Here is a 19,128-nt window from a genome sequence, read left to right on the forward strand (position 1 = left end):
CTAACCGCTCCAGCGCCCCGTCGTGCCGCTCGGCGAAACTACAATGCCCCCGAATATTTTTTAGACCCGCGAAGCACTGAACCCGCGAAAGGTGAACCGCGAAGTAGCGGGGTTTCACTGTATATACTAATATATACTAATTTATATATATATACTAATATATACTAATTTATATATATATACTAATATATACTTATGTATGGATTGGTTTGATCACCCTGAACATTTTGAGTGGTTAGAAGTAAAAAAAATATTCAGAAATTACTTAGGTATCACACCTCAAAGACGGAGCCATTTTATGGTCGATTACTGCGTTTAGGGGTATTTTTACTATAACTGCCATTGTCAAAAAACGGGACAGTGACCAAAAACTCTTTTGTCATGACTTATTGACTTATTCAATTATCTAATTATGACATATGATAGATCCATCCATCAATCTTCTGTACCGCTTCTCCTCACTAGGGTCGCGAGGGGTGCTGGAGCCTATCCCAGCTATCATCGGGCAGTAGGCGGGGGACACCCTGAACTGGTTGCCAGCCAATTGCAGGGCACACAGAGACGAACAACCATCCACGCTCACACTCATACCTAGGGGCAATTTAGAGTGTTCAATCAGCCTGCCATGCATGTTTTTGGAATGTGGGAGGAAACCGGAGTACCCGGAGGAAACCCACGCAAGCACGGGGAGAACATGCAAACTCCACACAGGATGGCTGGAGCTGGAATCGAACCCACGCCCGATGCTGTCTCTCACTGTGAGGCCATCGTGCTAACCAGTCGTCCACCGTGCCGCCCCATATGATAGATTTACATTTTAATTTGTTTTATATGTACAGACAGAGCATAGTTAGTTTTGCCATTAGCATAATACTGGTGTTACGGTCCGTAGAGGGAATAAAAAAAATAAGAAATAAAAAAAGTATTTATGTGTGGATAGGTCTGATCCCCCTGAACATTTTGAGTGGTTGGATGTAAAAAAATATTCAGGAATGACAAAGTTATCCCGCCTCAAAAGTAGAGCCATCTTTTGGTCCTTTACTGTGTTGTGCAGTTATTTTAATTCCACTGCACAAGGGTTAAACATCCATTCATTCATCCTTCCATCATCTACTGCGTTTCTGGGGGCGAGTCATGGAGGCAGCACCTTCAGCAAGGAGGCCCCGACTTCCCTCTCCCCAGCAACGTCTTACAACTCTTCCGGAGGGATCCCGAGGCATTCCTGGGCCATAGTCTTCCTCTAGACATAGTCTCCCCAGCGTTTCCTGGGGTTGTCACCGGGGGCCTGCTACCGATGGGACATGCACGCAACACCTCACCAGGGAGGCATCCTAATCAGATGCCTGAGCCACCTAATCTGGCTCCTCTTAACGTGAAGTTGCAGCTTCACGACTCTGAGTCCCTCCCAGATGACCAACGTTCTAACCCTATCTAAGGAAACACCCCGTGGAGGAAACTCATTTCGCCTGCTTGTATCCAGGATCTTATTCCTTCGGTCACAACACACAGCTCGTAACAATAGGTGAGAATTGAAACGTAGATCGACCAGTAATTCAAAAGCCTCGCCTTTCGGCTTAGCTCATTCTTTACCACGACAGATTGATACAAAGTCCGCGAAGCTGGCATGGAGTTTGAGTGGACCATGTTTCCCACCTCCATTGTTAAGGCGGCAGATCGGCGCTGTGGCCATAAAGTGTTTATGGCCGGTGCTTGTTGTGGCAGATATACCCAAACCTGCTGGTGGACACCAGCCATAATCAGAATCAGAATGCCCTTTAGTGTCATTAGACTCAGTGTACAACAAGATTGGAGAGCTTCCCCTGTCCAGTGCAAATACAAAGAATAAAAATAAAATAAAAATAAATAAAAATGAATCAAAATACAAATAAATAAAAATAAAAAGTGCACTAGGTTGTGTTGCGTTCAGCATGGAGATGGTTCTCAGGAACAGTTTTACAGTCTGTCTGTCTCTGTTTTGATGCACTTGTAGTGCCTGCCAGAGGGCAACAGGTCGAAGAGTTGTGAGCTCGGGTGAGTATTATCCTTAATGATCTTGTGAGCTCTGCTGAGGCACCGGGTGGTGTAGATGTCGGACAGGGAGAGGCGAGGGCAGCCAATAATCCTCTGTGCTGTTTTTACCGTCCTCTGAAGCCTGACTGAGTCTGGTATTTTTGACCTATGGAACTCAGCTGACAGGTTCTGACTGGCCAAGCGGAACGCAGCATCAGCGGTCACTGAGGCAAAAATTCTGATGCGGGAGGGGTTCAGCGAGGCCACGGAAAATTACTTCTGTAACTTTGTGAGTTGTGGGGAGAATACTACGTACTCTATTTAGATTTTTTAATTCTGCACTTAAGCCTCACAGCCGATTTGCACGGACTCGTCCCCTAAAATGTGCAATTCACTTTTGGAGTTTTTCATTGACAAGGTTGCTACAGCCAGAGTTCTTGTTTCGAGCGCCACACTTGACCCCTCTGTACATGTTCCTTGTTCTGTCGTGTTAGATCCTTTGAGTCTGTTTCCTTGTCATTTTTGGAGGCTGTGGTTTGCCAAATTAAGCCATCCGGCTCTCCTTGTGACTCAATTCCCCCTCTCCTCTTTAAAGAATACTCGAGAGGCGAATTGGTTTTGGCCATTATCAATAACCATCTATCATCTGGTGTTGTGCCCCAATATTTTAAACATGCTGTAGTGCATCCCCCGCTTAAGAAACCTGGCCTTTATCAAGGTGTGCTTTCAAATTTCATCATTCTGGAAAAAGTGGTGCGTAACGCCGTTGAAATCTTTCTTGGATAAACAAGAAAGTGTAACGTTCTGGGGTGGTTCGGATCCAATTTGGCTAGCAGGACTTTTTGTGTTAACCTAGGTTGCACTGAGTCTCGCTCTGCCCCTCTTTACTATGGTGTTCCACAGGGTTTTATTTTGCAACCCTTGCTGTTTTCACTGTGTGTGTTGTCCCTAGGTTCCATGGAAACATGGACTTTCCTTCTACTGCTATGCGGATGACAGTCAGATATATTTCCTGCTGAGCAAAACAGACGCTTTCTCTGAACGAAAAGAAATTATAGTGCTCGGTCCGAGTGGCCCTCTACATTGCACCCTGTTGACCTAGGCTCACTGGCGTTCCTCAGTTCACTCCGGATCCAGGGCGCACATCTTCTGGTCTCGCCGCCTGCTCGTCCCCGTCCACCTCACCATCACTGAATAAACCTAATCCAAGATCCACTCTCCCTTCAACCAACACCGTGTGCCCCCCCCCCTCACCTCCTTTTTCCTCCGACCACCCTGATGACACCACCACCCGAAACCGTCGGTTCTTCTACGTAACCACACACTGTTTCCCCTGAGCCACTGTTCCTGTTATCCTCACAAAGCTCCCCGGTCTCCTTCACTCACTCTCATATGTCCATATAATTATTGTCCATGTTGGCTGCGTTGATGCATCCCGCTGACAATCAGAAATCACCAAAATTCACTTGACAATACCACCGGCAAATTGACTGTTTTAGTCGCATTATCAACCTGCCTCCAAACGGCTTGCAGGACACACAGTGTGGGCTTCATAGACAATTTTAATTCATCTTGGGCTTGTCCTTCTCTTTTAAAGACTACAATAAAGAGAGAAAATACTTCAAAGTGCCAAATCCATATCTCTTTCCACTCCCCCACTCCTCACTGCCTCCCATACATAAGAATATCTGCAAACTGGCTCGCTTTACCACGCCCTCACTCAACAACAAAGCACTCATCTTACATAAATTTATAACCGACAATAACCTTTACTTCCTTTTCATCAATGAAACTGCACAAACACCCAACTCCTTTTCACCCAATGTCTATGCTTCCCCACTAAAGCTGCTGCTCTGGTGAACCGACCCCGGATAAGCGGTAGAAAATTGATGGACGGCTCAATACTCTAAATTCAGTGTTCAAAATTTTTTTCACCAGTTGAATATTTAATTTTATGGATAGCTTTTTCCTGGCTTTCTTTTGATTATACTAGATTTCCAATCAAGAGTTCTTTTTGGAGTTTTTTTGTGTTTGTTTTAAGGCTGTACCACTGGTTCTCAAAGTTCTCAGAGTTAATATCTCGGGATGCTTCTGGTTACACTATGAGTTGAGGGATGAAAGAGGCTCCTGTAAGTTTGCAGCATGCTTGAACAGCTTCTCTAATTTTCTCCTTAATTTATACGTGTCCACCCTGTTTTCAACATTTTATAGGCCATGACATTGTTTGCCTGATATCATTGGCTAATTCCTTCTTTATTTCTATCCAATCTTTATTGCTATCCACCCTTTTTGTGTCATGCAGTGCCATTTGCACTGTTACAACGGTTTGCTCGCCGTCGGTTGAGTAAACAATAGCACTATTCCCCATTTGTCTATAATGCTACTATGACCAGGAGCTTCAATGTGTAGTAGGGCTGAACAATTGATCATTTTGAGACCAAAATTGCAATCTTAATGTGATTTCGAGATCATCAAAACTGTGGTTTGTGCTCACGCTCATGAAGCAAGTCACACCAACCAGCGCCGTATTGTTAAAAAAAAAAATTGGATAAAATTTAATAAATAAATAAATAAATAAGCATTGCGCTGTCATCCGTAGTCCTGGAAGTAATTTATTTCCCCGCTGCTTGAATGCTATCTTGCGCTTCAGCAGTACGGACTTTATTTGTACTATATGCAGCAATGAGCTGCATGATGCAAATCTCCTCCGTGGTGACATATAAACTACCCCACTAACAAGTAGCTTTTTAAACAAGGAGGCGAACCAGGAGTGGCTAAGTGTGCTAATTTCTAAAGTGAAATACAGTTTCAACCCAAGTAAGTGCTTCGGTGTACAGTCGACTTTTAACAGATGTCTGGCTAGAACTTCGTTAGGGCGAAGAGTCAGCACCTATCATGTGTGAGTTTTGAGATCTACACAACAATAGGTTTCAAAATTACATATTTTAATCAATTTAGCTTTGCAAAGGGACAATGATTGTTTTTAATTTATTAATTATCTACACATGAATACAAAATTATACTTGACAGAAAGTAGTTCTTAAAAACTTGAAAAAAAAAACTGCCCGCTCACAAAACCTTTGTGTCTTTGCATTATTACATTGCAGTAAGTATCCTCTAGTACGGAATCATATTTGCATTGTCCAATCTTTCCGTATAACAGAAACGACTACGGTATATGTCCTGTATGAACGTGCAAGTATGTTACCAAATTATTATTATTTTTTTTTTTTTTTTTTTTTTTTTTTTTTTTTTTTTTAGCTTTTGCTTTCACTCATTCACTCTCTTAACTTTAATTCCCCTCCCGCACCACACAAGACGGCATTGCTCAGCTGATGTTGTGCAACTTTTGAAGCCAGCCGTGGGACGCTTCAAAGTCTTCTATGCCCATTGATAGCGCTATTGAGCTAGCCATCTCCCGAATTAGCGGTCCAGGTAGCGGAAAGTTTTTAGCACGACGACAGTTAAAGTATTTCAGGACACGTTCATTTACTGCGCCGTACTTCGTCCGTCGAGCCGCAAGCAATTTTTTTGTCTTTGTATCCTGCTTCGCCTAATCGGATGCATTTCACTCTCTCTTCCACGGTCATTACCGTTCTTCTTCGTTTGGATGCCATGATCTAGAGACGACAAAACTCATGTCCAAGAAGTCATTTACATGTTGCTGTCTTGGATCCATCCGATCATGACGGAGCAGTCAAAATATTTCCGTTGTATGGTGCGGGAACTGCTTGAGATTGCCCTACTGCGGGCTTCGCTATGGCTTCCGGGTTCCGGATATCGGAATTTCCGTTGTGAGGAATCGATCGTTAATGTTATGTAGTGTTAGAAAAATGTTTTTGAAGTTGACAGAGGTCCGCAGGTGGAAATACTTACTGTAATAGCTTTTATTGTTTTTAATAGTGTAGTGGCATTTTCTGTCATGTTTGTAAATATTACTGTTTTAACAAAACTCTGAAATTAAATCAATATCGCAATATCTGTCAGAAAAATCTTAATAATTTTTTTTTTCTTGAAATCGTTGAGGCCGATTGCTTTGCATTAGAATTATATTATTGCGGAAAGCATGTTCCTTGTTTTTACAAAATCACCTACAGTATTTTGCAATGGTGGATCAAGAAAGTAGGGCGGATGTGGCCCGGAGGCCGTATTTTGCCTAGGTCTACCCTGACAGCTCAACTTTGATTGTAGGTTTATGTTTTGTTTTTTTTAATATTCGGGACACCATTACCATTACATTTACTTTGTTAGTTATGGAAATTTTGCATTGGCAAATAATCGAAAATTAAATTGTCACATTACATTTATTGGGGACAGCATTGCTCAGTGGTAGACTGGTTGTTTCCCAACCCAGTGGTTGTGGGATTCATCACTGGCCATTGTTACCATGTCAAAGTGTCATTGAGCAAGATACCAAACCCCCAATTGCTGCTGATGGTATGTCATCAGAAGGTAGATGCAAAGTCAGTGTGAAGCGCTTTGGGTGTCTCAATAGGTGGAAAAGCGCCGTAGAAGTGAAAGACCATTTACCTTATATACGGTTTTTAATCGTGTTACAAAATAAATTTTTAAAGAAAATGTTCACACAGTCAGAACATCACAGTTTAACATTAAGAGTTGTTTCCACATCGCAGGAAAAGACAGCTAATGCATCAGGAATCATCACTGGAGACAATGACTTCCTTGCATTTAAAGTCAAGAGTGAAGGGCCTCCGCACACATTGGATGAACACAGAATCAACTGGCAGTTTGGACTGGTAAGTATTCTCGCATTTGTCCATAATATATTTGAAAAAGAAAATGTTATTTTGCACATACAGTCAGTTCATAAATCTTGTGACATTGACATAGTTTTGGCTCTCAAGACAACCAAAATGTATTGGAAATGTAATGAACAGTTGTGCTTTAGTTTTAATTTGGTGGTACAGTGAAACCCCGCTACTTCGCGGTTCACCTTTCGCGGGTTCAGTGCTTCGCGGGTCTAAAAAAATATTCAAAAATTAAAAACTTTTTTTCCCGGGCACGATCGGGGTTCTCCATTCGCTCCGCTCCGCGGGGGCATTGTAGTTTCGCCGAGCGGCACGACGGGGCGCTGGAGCGGTTAGACGGCCGGCGTGGGCGAAGAGGAGAGTGGACGAAGAAGAGCAAGTTCCCCCGGACACGATCGGGGGCGACGTTTCGCGCTGTTCGGACCGTACCAGACCTCCGGCCGGCGTGCGTGGCAGTTAAAGCCGAAGAGGAGCACCTTCCGCCCGGGCACGAGCGGGGCGACATTTCGCTCCGTTCGGGACCGTACGAGAGCTCCGGAGGAGGCCGGCCGGCGTGCGTGACAGTTTCGCCGAATAGGAGCACCTTCCCCGGGCACGGGCGGTGTCAAGCGGCCCCTAAGTTTAACCAAATGGAAGCTCCGGAGGAGGAGGGCATGCTCGCGTCACAGTTAAGCCGAAGAGGAGCACCTTCCCCGGGCACGGGCGGTGTAAAGCGGCCCCTAAGTTTAACTGAATGGAAGCTCCGGAGGAGGAGGGCATGCTCGCGTCACAGTTAAGCCGAAGAGGAGCACCTTCCCCGGGCACGGGCGGTGCCAAGCGGCCCCTAAGTTTAACCGAATGAAAGCTCCGGGGGAGGAGGGCGGGCGTGTGTCACAGTTAAGCCGAATAGGAGCACCTTCCGCCCGGGGCACGAGCGGGGCGAAATGAAACCGAGTTCAACCGAACGGAGACACGCTTCGGGGGAGCAGGTCCGGCGTGCGTGACAATTAAGCCGAAGAGGAGCACCTCTTCCGCCCGGGCACGAGTGGAGCGCGAGGCTGTCAGTTATGAATGAATAAATCAATAAATAAATGAAGAATGCCACCTTTCATTTCACTGTCATGATCCGTGCCTGTCATGCCGCGTGTGTTTTTGTTTATTCAGCTGTGTGGGCATTCCTCCAGCGATCGTCTCGCGCCATGCCGTCAGCTGCTGCGAGACGCACCCACCAGCACCGCACCGGATTCCCATTCACTCACTGATTACACTCACTATTATAATCCACCTACACTGACTACCTGGCGTCGGATTGTTATCCTACTTGCTCATGCTCCCGTACTTCGATCGTTATCTTGTTCAAGTGTTTCTTGTTGTCGCGTTTTTCTTTCATTTCGTTCTCAGCTACAGCTCGGCTCGTTTTCTGTTCTCTTTTTCTGTCAATGATTGGTCTCCTCTTATCCTTCCGTGGTAAGCAATCTTCGTTAGTCATTCCTTGCCGTTTGCAAGCGTTTTTCGTTCTATAGTTATTCCCTTTTCCTGGTGCGAGTGTTCCACCAGCGCTTTAGGTTCTTTCCGCCGATAGATTGGTATTATATATATTATAGCCGATAGATCCTCATAGTCCCAGATTGTAATTGGATACTGACTATATTGTGATTATCATAAATATCTTTGTATCACCACCTTTTTTCCCGTGTCTGCGTTTGGAGAGTCCTGAGCTGGAGGATCATAACTTTCACAGGGCACACCGGGCGGCGTACCAGCAGGTAAAAGTCGAAGTAATTAAATAAATACAAAAAGAAGTAATTGAATAAATACAAAAATAATGGATGAGGAATAAAAAAAAATAAGTTTTAATAATAATTTTTTTTTGTTATAACATGAATTTCACTCTCTCTCTCTCTACCCGTATTCTATATGGTGTACTGTATACAGGGGGGTATACTGTATACCTGTATAGGTTTTTTTTAAGCATTTTGAAGGGGCGCCGCTACTTCGCGGATTTTCAGTTTTCGCGGGTGTTCCCGGTCCCCATTAACCGCGATAACCGGGGTTTCACTGTATTTTGTGACGGAGCGGCTCCATCAATAAGGACAGTACAGCATGGCTATGGGGACGTTAGTGCGCACCACGTATACACCGCATGTTTCCATACTGATTCATTAATTTCTAGCCCGTTTAATACATACACACGCCCCGGCCACCATGACAATGCCACGTCAGTCACAGTTTTAGTAGAGCGACCGAGGGTGCACACTATTTATTTCATTTATTGGAATAATTTACATAAGTGTAGTACTTTAGGGTCCTGTGAATAAATTTATCCCAAGACGCTTTTATCGTAATTATTTTTGTTTTCTTTTGAAAATGTCTGCCAATTCTTCAAAAATACTCTAGCGCTTCTGTTATTACTATAAAAAAGTATACATTTTGGTTTTCATGGAATCCAATAAAATAGTCTTCGTTTATATAAACCAACATTTTTAAACAAAAGCAAAAACCGGAATTACCAAGGTCTGATAAAGATAAAAAGATAAAGATGTCCTTTAATAGTCCCACAACAGGGTTCGCGGTTAACCGCTTCCCGATTGCCCGGGGCAAGTGAAATTTGGCCACGGGCAAGGTAAAATTATGGGCAATTTACCCGGCCGTGGCAAGCATTTTTTAAAGCAGCCAAATATCTTTAATTTCGACAAAAACTGTGGTGTGATCTGTTTGTAGTCACTGTATGGTGATGGTTTAACCCAGACACCCCCTTATGTTGTGGTATGGTCCATTGGCCTTATCCGGGGCGCTACGGGGATCAGTTAGTTCAGTGAATGTCGAGTTAAAGTGAACGTCAATAAATCCCGCAGTATTGGAACTCGCTGTAGTTGCATCCTCATTTGAAGTTTGAAAAACACAAAAAAAAAACTACGATATTTCGGCCGAAAATTGACAGCCGGAAGTTTTCTTACCTTCTGCGCATCTTTTTGCGCATGTTTACAAGTGGCGACAAGTTCGTTCAAATCCGAACATTTCGGATTCCTCTGACATGACTAAAATAGCTCGAATATTTTTAAGTAGACAATTCAGTTGTGAGTAAGGAAGGGAGTAATATTTGATTATTGGCTGTTAATTCATTAGCTCCATGATGTGACCTGACATAGTGTCAGTGACTGTGTTCTGTTTATGCTATGAAACGTATGGAGGCAGCACCACAGGCACTGTTTTTGAGTTTTTCCTTGCCCTCCTGGGGGTTAAGATCGGGGATGTCGATTGTGGTTATGTAAAGCCCTTTGAGACTGTCTGTGATTAAGGGCTATACAAATAAAATTGACTTGACTTGACTTGACTAGACTGGTCTTAAAGGAATACACAAATTTCCCACACTCATAATTTACTCATGTGATTACTCAATTAATAGGCTCTCCTGGATTTAAAATTGATAATCTGGATTGCTGTAATATCATTTTCCCAATTTAACATGCAGAATTGTTAATTATTAAAACTACAATTAACATTTTCAATAACTGCACAGGATGATACATGCTGTTGTGAGCAGGGTTTCATGGTTGATGATGAAAACAAGATTAATTTATGCTTATCAGATTATATGTTTATTTACATTTGTGGCACACATTTTACAACCATAAACATTTTATTCTTAGTCTAGCTTTCACAGGATCAGTTCTACCTGCCAGCTGCCAGCTCCTTACGGACATATGCTTCATTGACTGTTTCTTAACGCCTGCAACGTCTGCAACATAGAAGTCATGAAGGAATAACATAATCCTGGGTCAGCAGACACCTAATTAATGTGTTAATACATGATACATTTTTATATAAGCAACCCTTATGATTGTAACGTATTTTTAATTCTTTCTTGGCAGGAACTGTCCGAACAAAAAATTCATGCAATTTGTATTTAGACACTTTGTCATACAAAAAGTCACTCAGGGCAAGGTAATTTAATCTTCGGGAAAGAGAAAAAAAATTGTCACTTGCCCAAGTTGGGCAAGTAATTTGGCCATTCGGGCAAGGCAAATTTTAGTGGCACTTGCCCTGTGGGCAAGCAGTTTTTAAAGTTAACTTCGAACCCTGCCCACAATGGGGAAATTTGCAGTGTTACAGCAGCAAAGATATAGATCACACAGAGACGGCGGCGTAATGTAGCTGTTCATTTATAACATAAGTAGCAGACATTCATAAAAACCATGCAAATATACACAGTATATTGGTATATACACAAATCCCCATGTATATACACACATGTATATACACGCAAAATTCCTGACGAACTAGCGAGGCCGCTGCTCACGGTGGTTTGTCATCGGGACTGGGAGGTGACGCAGACGACGGAGAGAGAGGAAGCAGAAGCGGGGCTGCAGGTCCGGTGTCCTACTAAAGCTACAACAGCAGCCCCACAAGCAACCACTGCCGAGTCTCTATCTCACCAACGCCAAATCCGTAGTCCATAAAACCCACGATCTGGAATTACAAATCCTGGGAAACCGCTATGTGCGAGACAAATGTGTGATAATCATCACGGAATCCTGGCTGCACGCCAACGTTCCCGACGCTAGCATCCAGCTAGCTGAGCGCTCGCTACATCGCGCGGATCGAACGAGAGACACCGGTAAGAGCAGGGGTGGGGGGCTCTGTGTTTACGTGCATGAGAACTAGTGCAATAACAGCGTAATCGTTGAGAAGCACTCTTCCCCCGACATCAAGTACATGTCCGTTAAATGCCGGCCTTATTTACTCCCGAGGGAGCTAATGGTAGTGCTCGTCACCGCTGTTTACATCCCTCCTGACGCTAACACTAGCACGGCGCTCTCGCTACTCGCGTGTGTCATCGATAAACAACAGCGGGCCCACCCTGATGGCGTTCACTTAGTAGCGGGTGACTTTAATAAGGCCAATTTAAAGACTGTACTCCCAAAGTTCCACCAGCATGTCAAATGCCCAACGAGGGGAGACAACACTCTTGACTATGTGTACTCAAACATCAAGCACGGATACAGAGCCTTCTCACTCGCCCCCCTCGGCCAGTCAGACCACCTGTCTTCGCTGCTCACACCTGCGTACACCCCTCTCAGACGCAGATCCAGGCCCACCACAAACACTGTGAAAACCTGGCGGGAGACCGCCATGAGTGAATTACAGGACTTAATGTTTACACGCAATGTGTACTGGACTACATCAAGTTCTGCATTGAAACTGTGTCCAGCCAGGTTCGCTCTCTCCTCAAGGCCCGCGACACTGCCTTCAGGTCAGGTGACAGAGCCCTGTACCGTGTGGCTCGTGCTGACCTGAAAAAAGGCATTAAACTAGCCAAGACGGACTACAAGAGGAGGCTGGAGTCCCACCTTGCCAGCCAGGAAGGGTCTACAGAGCATCACCAACTACAGAGGCGGCAGTATGACATCTGTAGACCCGAGTGCGGCGCTAGCAGAGGAGCTAAACTGATTCTTTGCTCGCTTTGACTCACCCCAACCGTCACACCCCCGCACTCCATGCCTCAACTCACCATAGAGGAACACGATGTGAGGCGTGTGCTCCTGGCTATTAACCCCAGGAAAGCTACTGGACCCGACGGGATACCAGGCAAGGTCCTCAGAGCATGTGCCCACCAACTATCACATGTTTTTTGCAGGATCTTCAACCGCTCCCTGGCTCAAGCAGTCATCCCCTCCTGCTTGAAGACTTCCACCATTTTTCCTGTCGCCAAAAAGTCACCCGCAGTCCTCCTGAATAACTACCGTCCTGTTGCTCTCACGCCAGTCATCATGAAGTGCTTCGAGAGACTGGTTCTCCAGCACATCAAGGGACTGACTTCCTCCCACACTGGACCCCTACCAGTTTGCACACCGAGCAAACAGGTCCACTGAAGACGCCATCGACACTGCTCTGCATGTTGTGCTGGGCCATCTGGAACAACAGCAGAGCTATGCCAGGATGCTCTTTGTGGACTACAGCTCGGCATTCAATACCATCATACCAGACACCCTCAACTGGAAATTCTCGGGCTCCCTGTCCTCACACGCATCTGGATTAAGGACTTTCTGACCAACAGACCCCAGACTGTGTTGCTCGGCCCCTATACGTTCTCCACCCGAACGCTGAGCACCGGTTCCCCCCAGGGATGCGTGCTGAGCCCTCTCCTTTACGCCCTCTTCACCTATGACTGCAGCCCGGCCCATGGTAACAACACCGTCGTCAAGGTCTGATTTCGAAAGGTGACGAGGCAGCCTACAGGGAGGAGGTCCAGAGACTAACGGCCTGGTGTGAGGACAACAGACTGCAACTCAACATTGCAAAAACAAAGGAGATCATTATTGACTTTAGGAGGAAAAAGACTGTGCCACCCCCCCCTCTACATCAGAGGTGAATGGAGAGAGTCCACACATTCAAGTTCCTGTGAGTACAGATCTCCGATGACCTCTCCTATACACACAACACCACAGCAGTGGTAAAGAAGGTCCACCAGCGTCTGCACTTCCTGAGGGTCCTCAGGAAATTCAACCTGGAATGGAAGCTGCTGCTGGCCTTCTACCACTCGTCCATCGAGGGCCTGCTGACCTACTGTGTCTCCACCTGGTACAGCAGCTGCACTGAGGCAGACCAAGTGAGGCTCCAGAGGACAGTCAAAACGACGCAGAGGATTATAGGCTGCCCTCTCCGCTCCCTGTCGGACATCTACACCACCGGTGCCTCAGCAGAGCTCTCAATATCGTCAAAGACAATACTCACCCGAACTCACACCTGTTTGACCTGCCGCCCTCTGGCAGGCGCTACAGGTGCATCAAATCAAAGACTAATAGACTGAAAAACAGTTCCTTCCGAGAGCCATCACCATTCTGAACTCTCACACACACACACACGACCACCCTTACCTTGCAGAACAGCGACGTAATGTGTTTTATTTATCCAATTTCGTATTAGTTTCCAACACATTATTTATTCTCTTATTTATGTAATTTATATATTTGATTAAATTATTGTTGTATTGCACTGGAGAGGGGAGCTCTCTAATCTCATTGCACACTGTACAATGACAATAAAAGGAATTCTGATTCTGATTCTGACTTACCTCCCACAACATATACAAGTGTAAGGAAACACTCTTAATGTCTGTCCATGGTACAGAGGGTAAATAAATAAAAATGCTGCAATGATGAAAAATTACTCAATTATAGAAAATACTGCAATGATATAAAAAACTGCAATGATAAAAGTGCTTGAACGTAAAAGTACTGCAACGATAGAAAATACTGCAATGATAAAAATACTGTAATGATAAGAATACTGTAATGATAAAAAAAATACATCATTGGTCACTATTTAAGTACAGCATTGGATAAAGCACAGTAGTAGTGTGTATTGCATCCTAGCACTGCACAATTGCACTAATGCCCGCTCATTTGTCGGCCTGACCTAATGTTCTTGTTAAAAAGTCGGACTGCAGCCGGCAGGAAGGAGCGGCGAAATCTCTCTTTGGTACAGTGAGGGTGTAACAGTCTATCACTGAAGGAGCTGTTCTAAGAATGTCATTGAGTGGGTGTGCTGAGTTGTCCAGTATTGATGACATTTTTGCCGTCATCCTCCTGCCCCCCACTGAGTCCACAGAGTCCAGGGAGCGGACCAGGACAGAGCTGGCCCTCCTCACTAGTTTGTCCAGTCTCTTTTTGTTCCGGCGCGATATGCCTCCTGCTCAGGAGACCACTCCGTAGAAAATGACAGATGAAACCACCGAGTCATAGAAGTTCTTGAGGAGTGTCCCCTGAACGCCAAAGGACCTCAAGCTCCTGAGTAGGAAGAGTCTGCTCTGACCCCTCCTATAGAGAGCGTCGTTGTTGTTGCTCTAGTCCAATTTATTGTTCAGATGAACACCCAGGTACTTGTAAATTGAGACCCTCTCAACGTCTGTTCCCTGCATATTCACTGGTGCAAGTGGAGAGTGCAGACGCTTGCAGAAGTCCACCATCAGCTCTTTGGATTTCCCAATGTTGATTTGGAGGCGGTTCTGCTGACACCAGTCCACAAAACCCTGCGTAACCCCTCTGTACTTCTGAACTCCTGAACTTCTGCAGGTGACAGGTAGAGGAATTGTATTTGTTTTCCGAGGTGTAGAGGGTGAACAGGAAGGGAGCCAGAACAGTTCCCTCGGCGCTCCCGTGCTGCAGAGGAGCACGTCAGACACACAGTCCTGTGTTCTCACGTACTGTGGCCGGTTTGTGAGGTAGTCGCGGATCCATGTGATGAGGCGGTGGGCCACTCCCGCCTGCTCCAGCTTGTCTCGCAATAGGGTGGGCTGGATGGTGTTAAAAGCACTGGAGAAATCAAAGAACATGATCCTCACAGTGGTCCCCGCATTCTCCAGCTGGGAGAGTGAAGTATGGAGCAGGTAGATGATGGCATCATCCACACTGATGCCAGGCTGGTATGCGAACTGCAGTGGGTCCATCGAAGAGCTCACCAGAGGGCGCAAATGGAGGAGGACCAGTCTCTCCAAGGTCTTCATCAGATGAGACGTCAGCGCCACTGGTCTGAAGTTGTTGAGCTTCTTCGGATGGGGGGTCTTTGGAACCCGAACCAGGCAGGATGTTTTCCACAGCTGGGGGACTCTGCCCAGCTTCAGGCTCAGGTTGGACATATGCTGCACGATTCATCACAGCTGGTCTGCGTAGGATTTGAGGAGCTGGGAGCTAATCCCATCTGGACCCGCTGCCTTCCGCGCCTTCATCTTCCTCAGCTGGTTCTTCACCTGAGATGTTGTGAGGAACAGGGCTGAGCAGGAGGATGTGGTGGTTGTCTGATGTGGCTGGGAACTGAAACCTGTGGGGGGAGGAGAGGAGAGGAGAGAGGGGGGAGAGAGGGTCTCGTTCACAGCGGCAGGAGGGGTTGGTGGGGTCTACAGCAGCTGAGACAGAGCGGGGGCAGGCAGCTGATCAAACCCATTGAAAAATAGGTTCAACTCATTTGCCCAATGAAGTCCCCCCCCCTTCTGGGTCTTTGGTTGTCCGTGGCCTGAGATGGTCTTCAGGCCCCTCCAGACATCTCTGGCATTATTATCCTGCAGCTGTTCCTCCATCCGCATCCTGTAGAACTTTTTCCCCAATCTGATCCTCCTTCTCAGCTGATGTTGCACTCTCTTCAGCTCTTCCTTGTCGCCTGACACAAAAGCCCTCTTTTTCTCCCTCAGGAGAGCTTTAATGTCCGGTGTGATCCAGGGTTTGTTGTTGGAGAAACATCTTACTGTCCTGGTGGGTATGGTGCTCTCCATGCAGAAATTAATATTGTATAATATATGTAATTGTGTCTGTTAGACCATTAATGTCCTCCCGTGGGCTTCGCTGAATATCTCCCACACAGTTGTGTTGAAACAGTCCTTTTGGCCTCCTCGGCTTCTCCAGACCATCTCTGAACTGTGCGTGTCACAGCTGGCTGCCTGCGGACCACAGGTTTGCACACAGGCAGGAGAGCAACCATGTTGTGATCAGCTTTGCCCAGCCGGGGAGGGACAGTGATGTGTACGCCTCCTTGGTGTTGGCATAGAAAAGGTCCAATATTTTATTGTCTCTGGAGTGGCAGGTTACATATTGAATGTGTGAATGAAGGCAGAGAGGAGGAAGGAGAAGCATGATTGAAGTCACCAGAGATTAGGAGCAGGGAATTTGGGTGCTTTGTTTGTAGCCTGCTCACAGCTGCAGTCAGTTCGTCACAGGATGTCTTACTGTTAGCATAGCGGGGTACGTACCACCGCAATCACATGCCTGAACTTTAAGTACTATGGACACATGCTAACAGCTATCAGCTCAATGTCTCGACTGCAAAGTTGCTCCTTAATAGTGATGTGCCCAGGGTTACACTATCTATCATTACCCAACACGGCCAGCCCTCCTCCTCCTTCTTACCACTCTCCAGTGTCCTGTCCCGCACGTAGGATTTGGAAGCCGTCCAATTCAACGACGGCGTCCGGCATTAGCTCTGTTAGCCACGACTCCGTGAACATCAGCAAGCTAGCCTTCCGGAAATTCCTCTCGTGCCGGGTTAGCGGTGTTAACGCGTCCATTTTATTGGGAAGGGATCTAACATTCCCCATAATAACGGACGGGACGACGGGGTGGTTTATCCCCCGCACGACATCCTCGTCTCTTCCTCCTCAGCTTGCGGGGGATATCGGGTCTCGCTCCGGGAGCCGGCGCGGGGTTAGCACAGAGTGCTAACAGCTGATCTCTTGCGTACACGATCGATCTGTATCTCCGAGTTAAGTCTCCGGACACGGTCGTGCAAAAAAAACCAGCCCCCAGCAGCAATAAAACCACCACAAGTTGGATGTCCATTGCTGCGATGAGGTGAAATAAATAAAACAGGGTAAAGGTAAAAACACACAAAAAAGGCTCAAATAGTGAGCCAAAGCTACTGTAACAGGAGCCACTCGCGCGGCGCCGGAACCGTAAGTCTGAAGGAAGAACTCGACAAAATTTGGAGGGGAAAGGCAACAGTGGTGCCATTCGAGATCAGGGCACTGGGGGCAGTTACCCCAAATTTGGATGGATGGCTCCAGCAGATATCTGGAGCAACATCTGACCTCTCCGTGCAGAAGCGTGCCAGACTGGGAACAGCACAGGTCCTACGCAGAACCCTCAAGCTCCCAGGTCCTTGGTAAAGGGACCCGAGCTTGAAGGAGGTGCCGCTTTGGTGAGATGTGATCCCTGTATTTAAGTACATTCAAGCCAGTAAAAAAGAAACTAAGGAGGGCGGGCAACCCAGTTGTGCCTGTTTAAAAAAATAAATAAATAAAAAAATACAGCATAATTTTAACTTCGTCAATACATAAAGTATTTTTGATTATTTACATTTTTATTATTTTATTATACATTTGTTGTCGATGCGCATGCCAGCACTCATTTGGATAAGGGATTGCTGCCAGTAGCAGCACCTCAGACCAATGAGAGATTCCATGGCAACACATCTAATCGACAACGTCAGGGGAGGGATTTCACTGGTCACTACACTCCTTAGAGTCACGGTTTCAAATCAAAACCAAAAATATCTCAGCATGCAAGCAAACAATGAAACAAAGAAATAAAATGAACACAAAACATGTATATCTCAAGCCATTCATATCCCCAAAAGAAATAAAAATAACACAAAAACATTACTGATGCATTCTGGGAGCCTCAGGCTCAGCCAATCAGTTGGCTGGTTAGAGAGATGTGAGTGGTGTGCTTTGGGTAGTGTTTTATTTATTTATTTATTTATTTATTTTTTTTTTTTTCCCAGTCTGTTGTCCAAACTAGTGATGTTTCTTGCTTGCAATAACATAAATGAGACAGACTATGACATTGTGGATAGCTGCCCTTTTGTCCAGCTTTCTCTTGCACCATCTCCAAAGACCGTATTCACATAATGTATTTGTCACAGTCAATTTGAAGCATAGTTGTATCAGACTTTGGCCAGCACGGTGTACTAACAAGCAGTCTGAACTACTGTCAGGTTTAAAAGGTCCTGACGCCTTCATTAGACTGAATTAAATGCAGAGAACCAGAGGAATAACCAGGGAAGGTTTTGTCTTTTCTCCATCGCGATGGGAGGAGAAGCCAGGAAGTGAAGTAGACGTCTTGCCAGTTCACTCTCCCGCACTCTCACTGACTTCTTCGCCCATCCCTCTGGACTTTATTCAGAGAAAAACGAAACCTATGGAAAGTGAAACTTAAAACAAGCGTGTGGGTGTGCGCATGTGTGCTGAAGCAATGATGTGCGTGTCTGTGAGTGTGTGTGTAATTATCATTGATACAAATAGTGTATAAAAAACATGATTAAAAATACACAAACTATTTACATACTCTCACATTTCCCCCCTGTTTGTCGGATTTAAATCATGTCCATACGGCTTTAAGATGAGTCATCAGGGAATAAAACATATAAAAATACATTTCAATGTGCCTAGTGAAAAATAACAAAACTGTCTCCACGCAGAGCTTGTCTCTGGGGGACTCGATGCAGGCCCCTTGCCTCGCTGTAGGAGGAGACAGCCGTCTTTACCTCCCGGATCTTCGTGTGTGGGGCTTGGGCGACAAGTCCATATTCATTTTACGTTTCAGTGTCCAGTTTGAGTTCGTCATTGTCCAGTTCGAGTTTGTCATACTCAACATCAATCAGATTGTAATGTTACTTTTGGGCAACAAACATGCAATTAATCATCATTTTTGTCATAAAAATAATGCAACAAAAACAGACTACACATAACAAAAAATGAAAACCATAATTATCCCGATATATATTGTGTCTTTCAAATTCTTCATAGTGGTCATAACATCAATAATTGTTTCATTTTTAAAACTTTAAATGCAATTATGTTCTTCAATCAAGGTTCAAATTT

General features: G+C 45.4%; 1 protein-coding gene across 3 annotated transcripts in view; it reads left to right on the top strand.

The window, feature by feature from the left end:
• Positions 1-19,128, top strand: part of dennd1a (DENN/MADD domain containing 1A) — a 184,997-nt gene that overhangs the window by 144,996 nt on the left and 20,873 nt on the right. For all 3 annotated transcript variants that reach the window (XM_088282175.1, XM_088282176.1, XM_088282177.1), the window contains one exon: positions 6,645-6,767. In XM_088282175.1, coding sequence (XP_088138301.1) covers positions 6,645-6,767 — 123 coding nt within the window. The remainder of the gene's footprint in view (positions 1-6,644; positions 6,768-19,128) is intronic.

This window comes from Idiotropiscis lumnitzeri, chromosome 18 (assembly GCF_059441095.1).
Source record: "Idiotropiscis lumnitzeri isolate Australia: NSW breed Sydney's pygmy pipehorse chromosome 18, RoL_Ilum_1.0, whole genome shotgun sequence".
NCBI lineage: Eukaryota > Metazoa > Chordata > Actinopteri > Syngnathiformes > Syngnathidae > Idiotropiscis > Idiotropiscis lumnitzeri.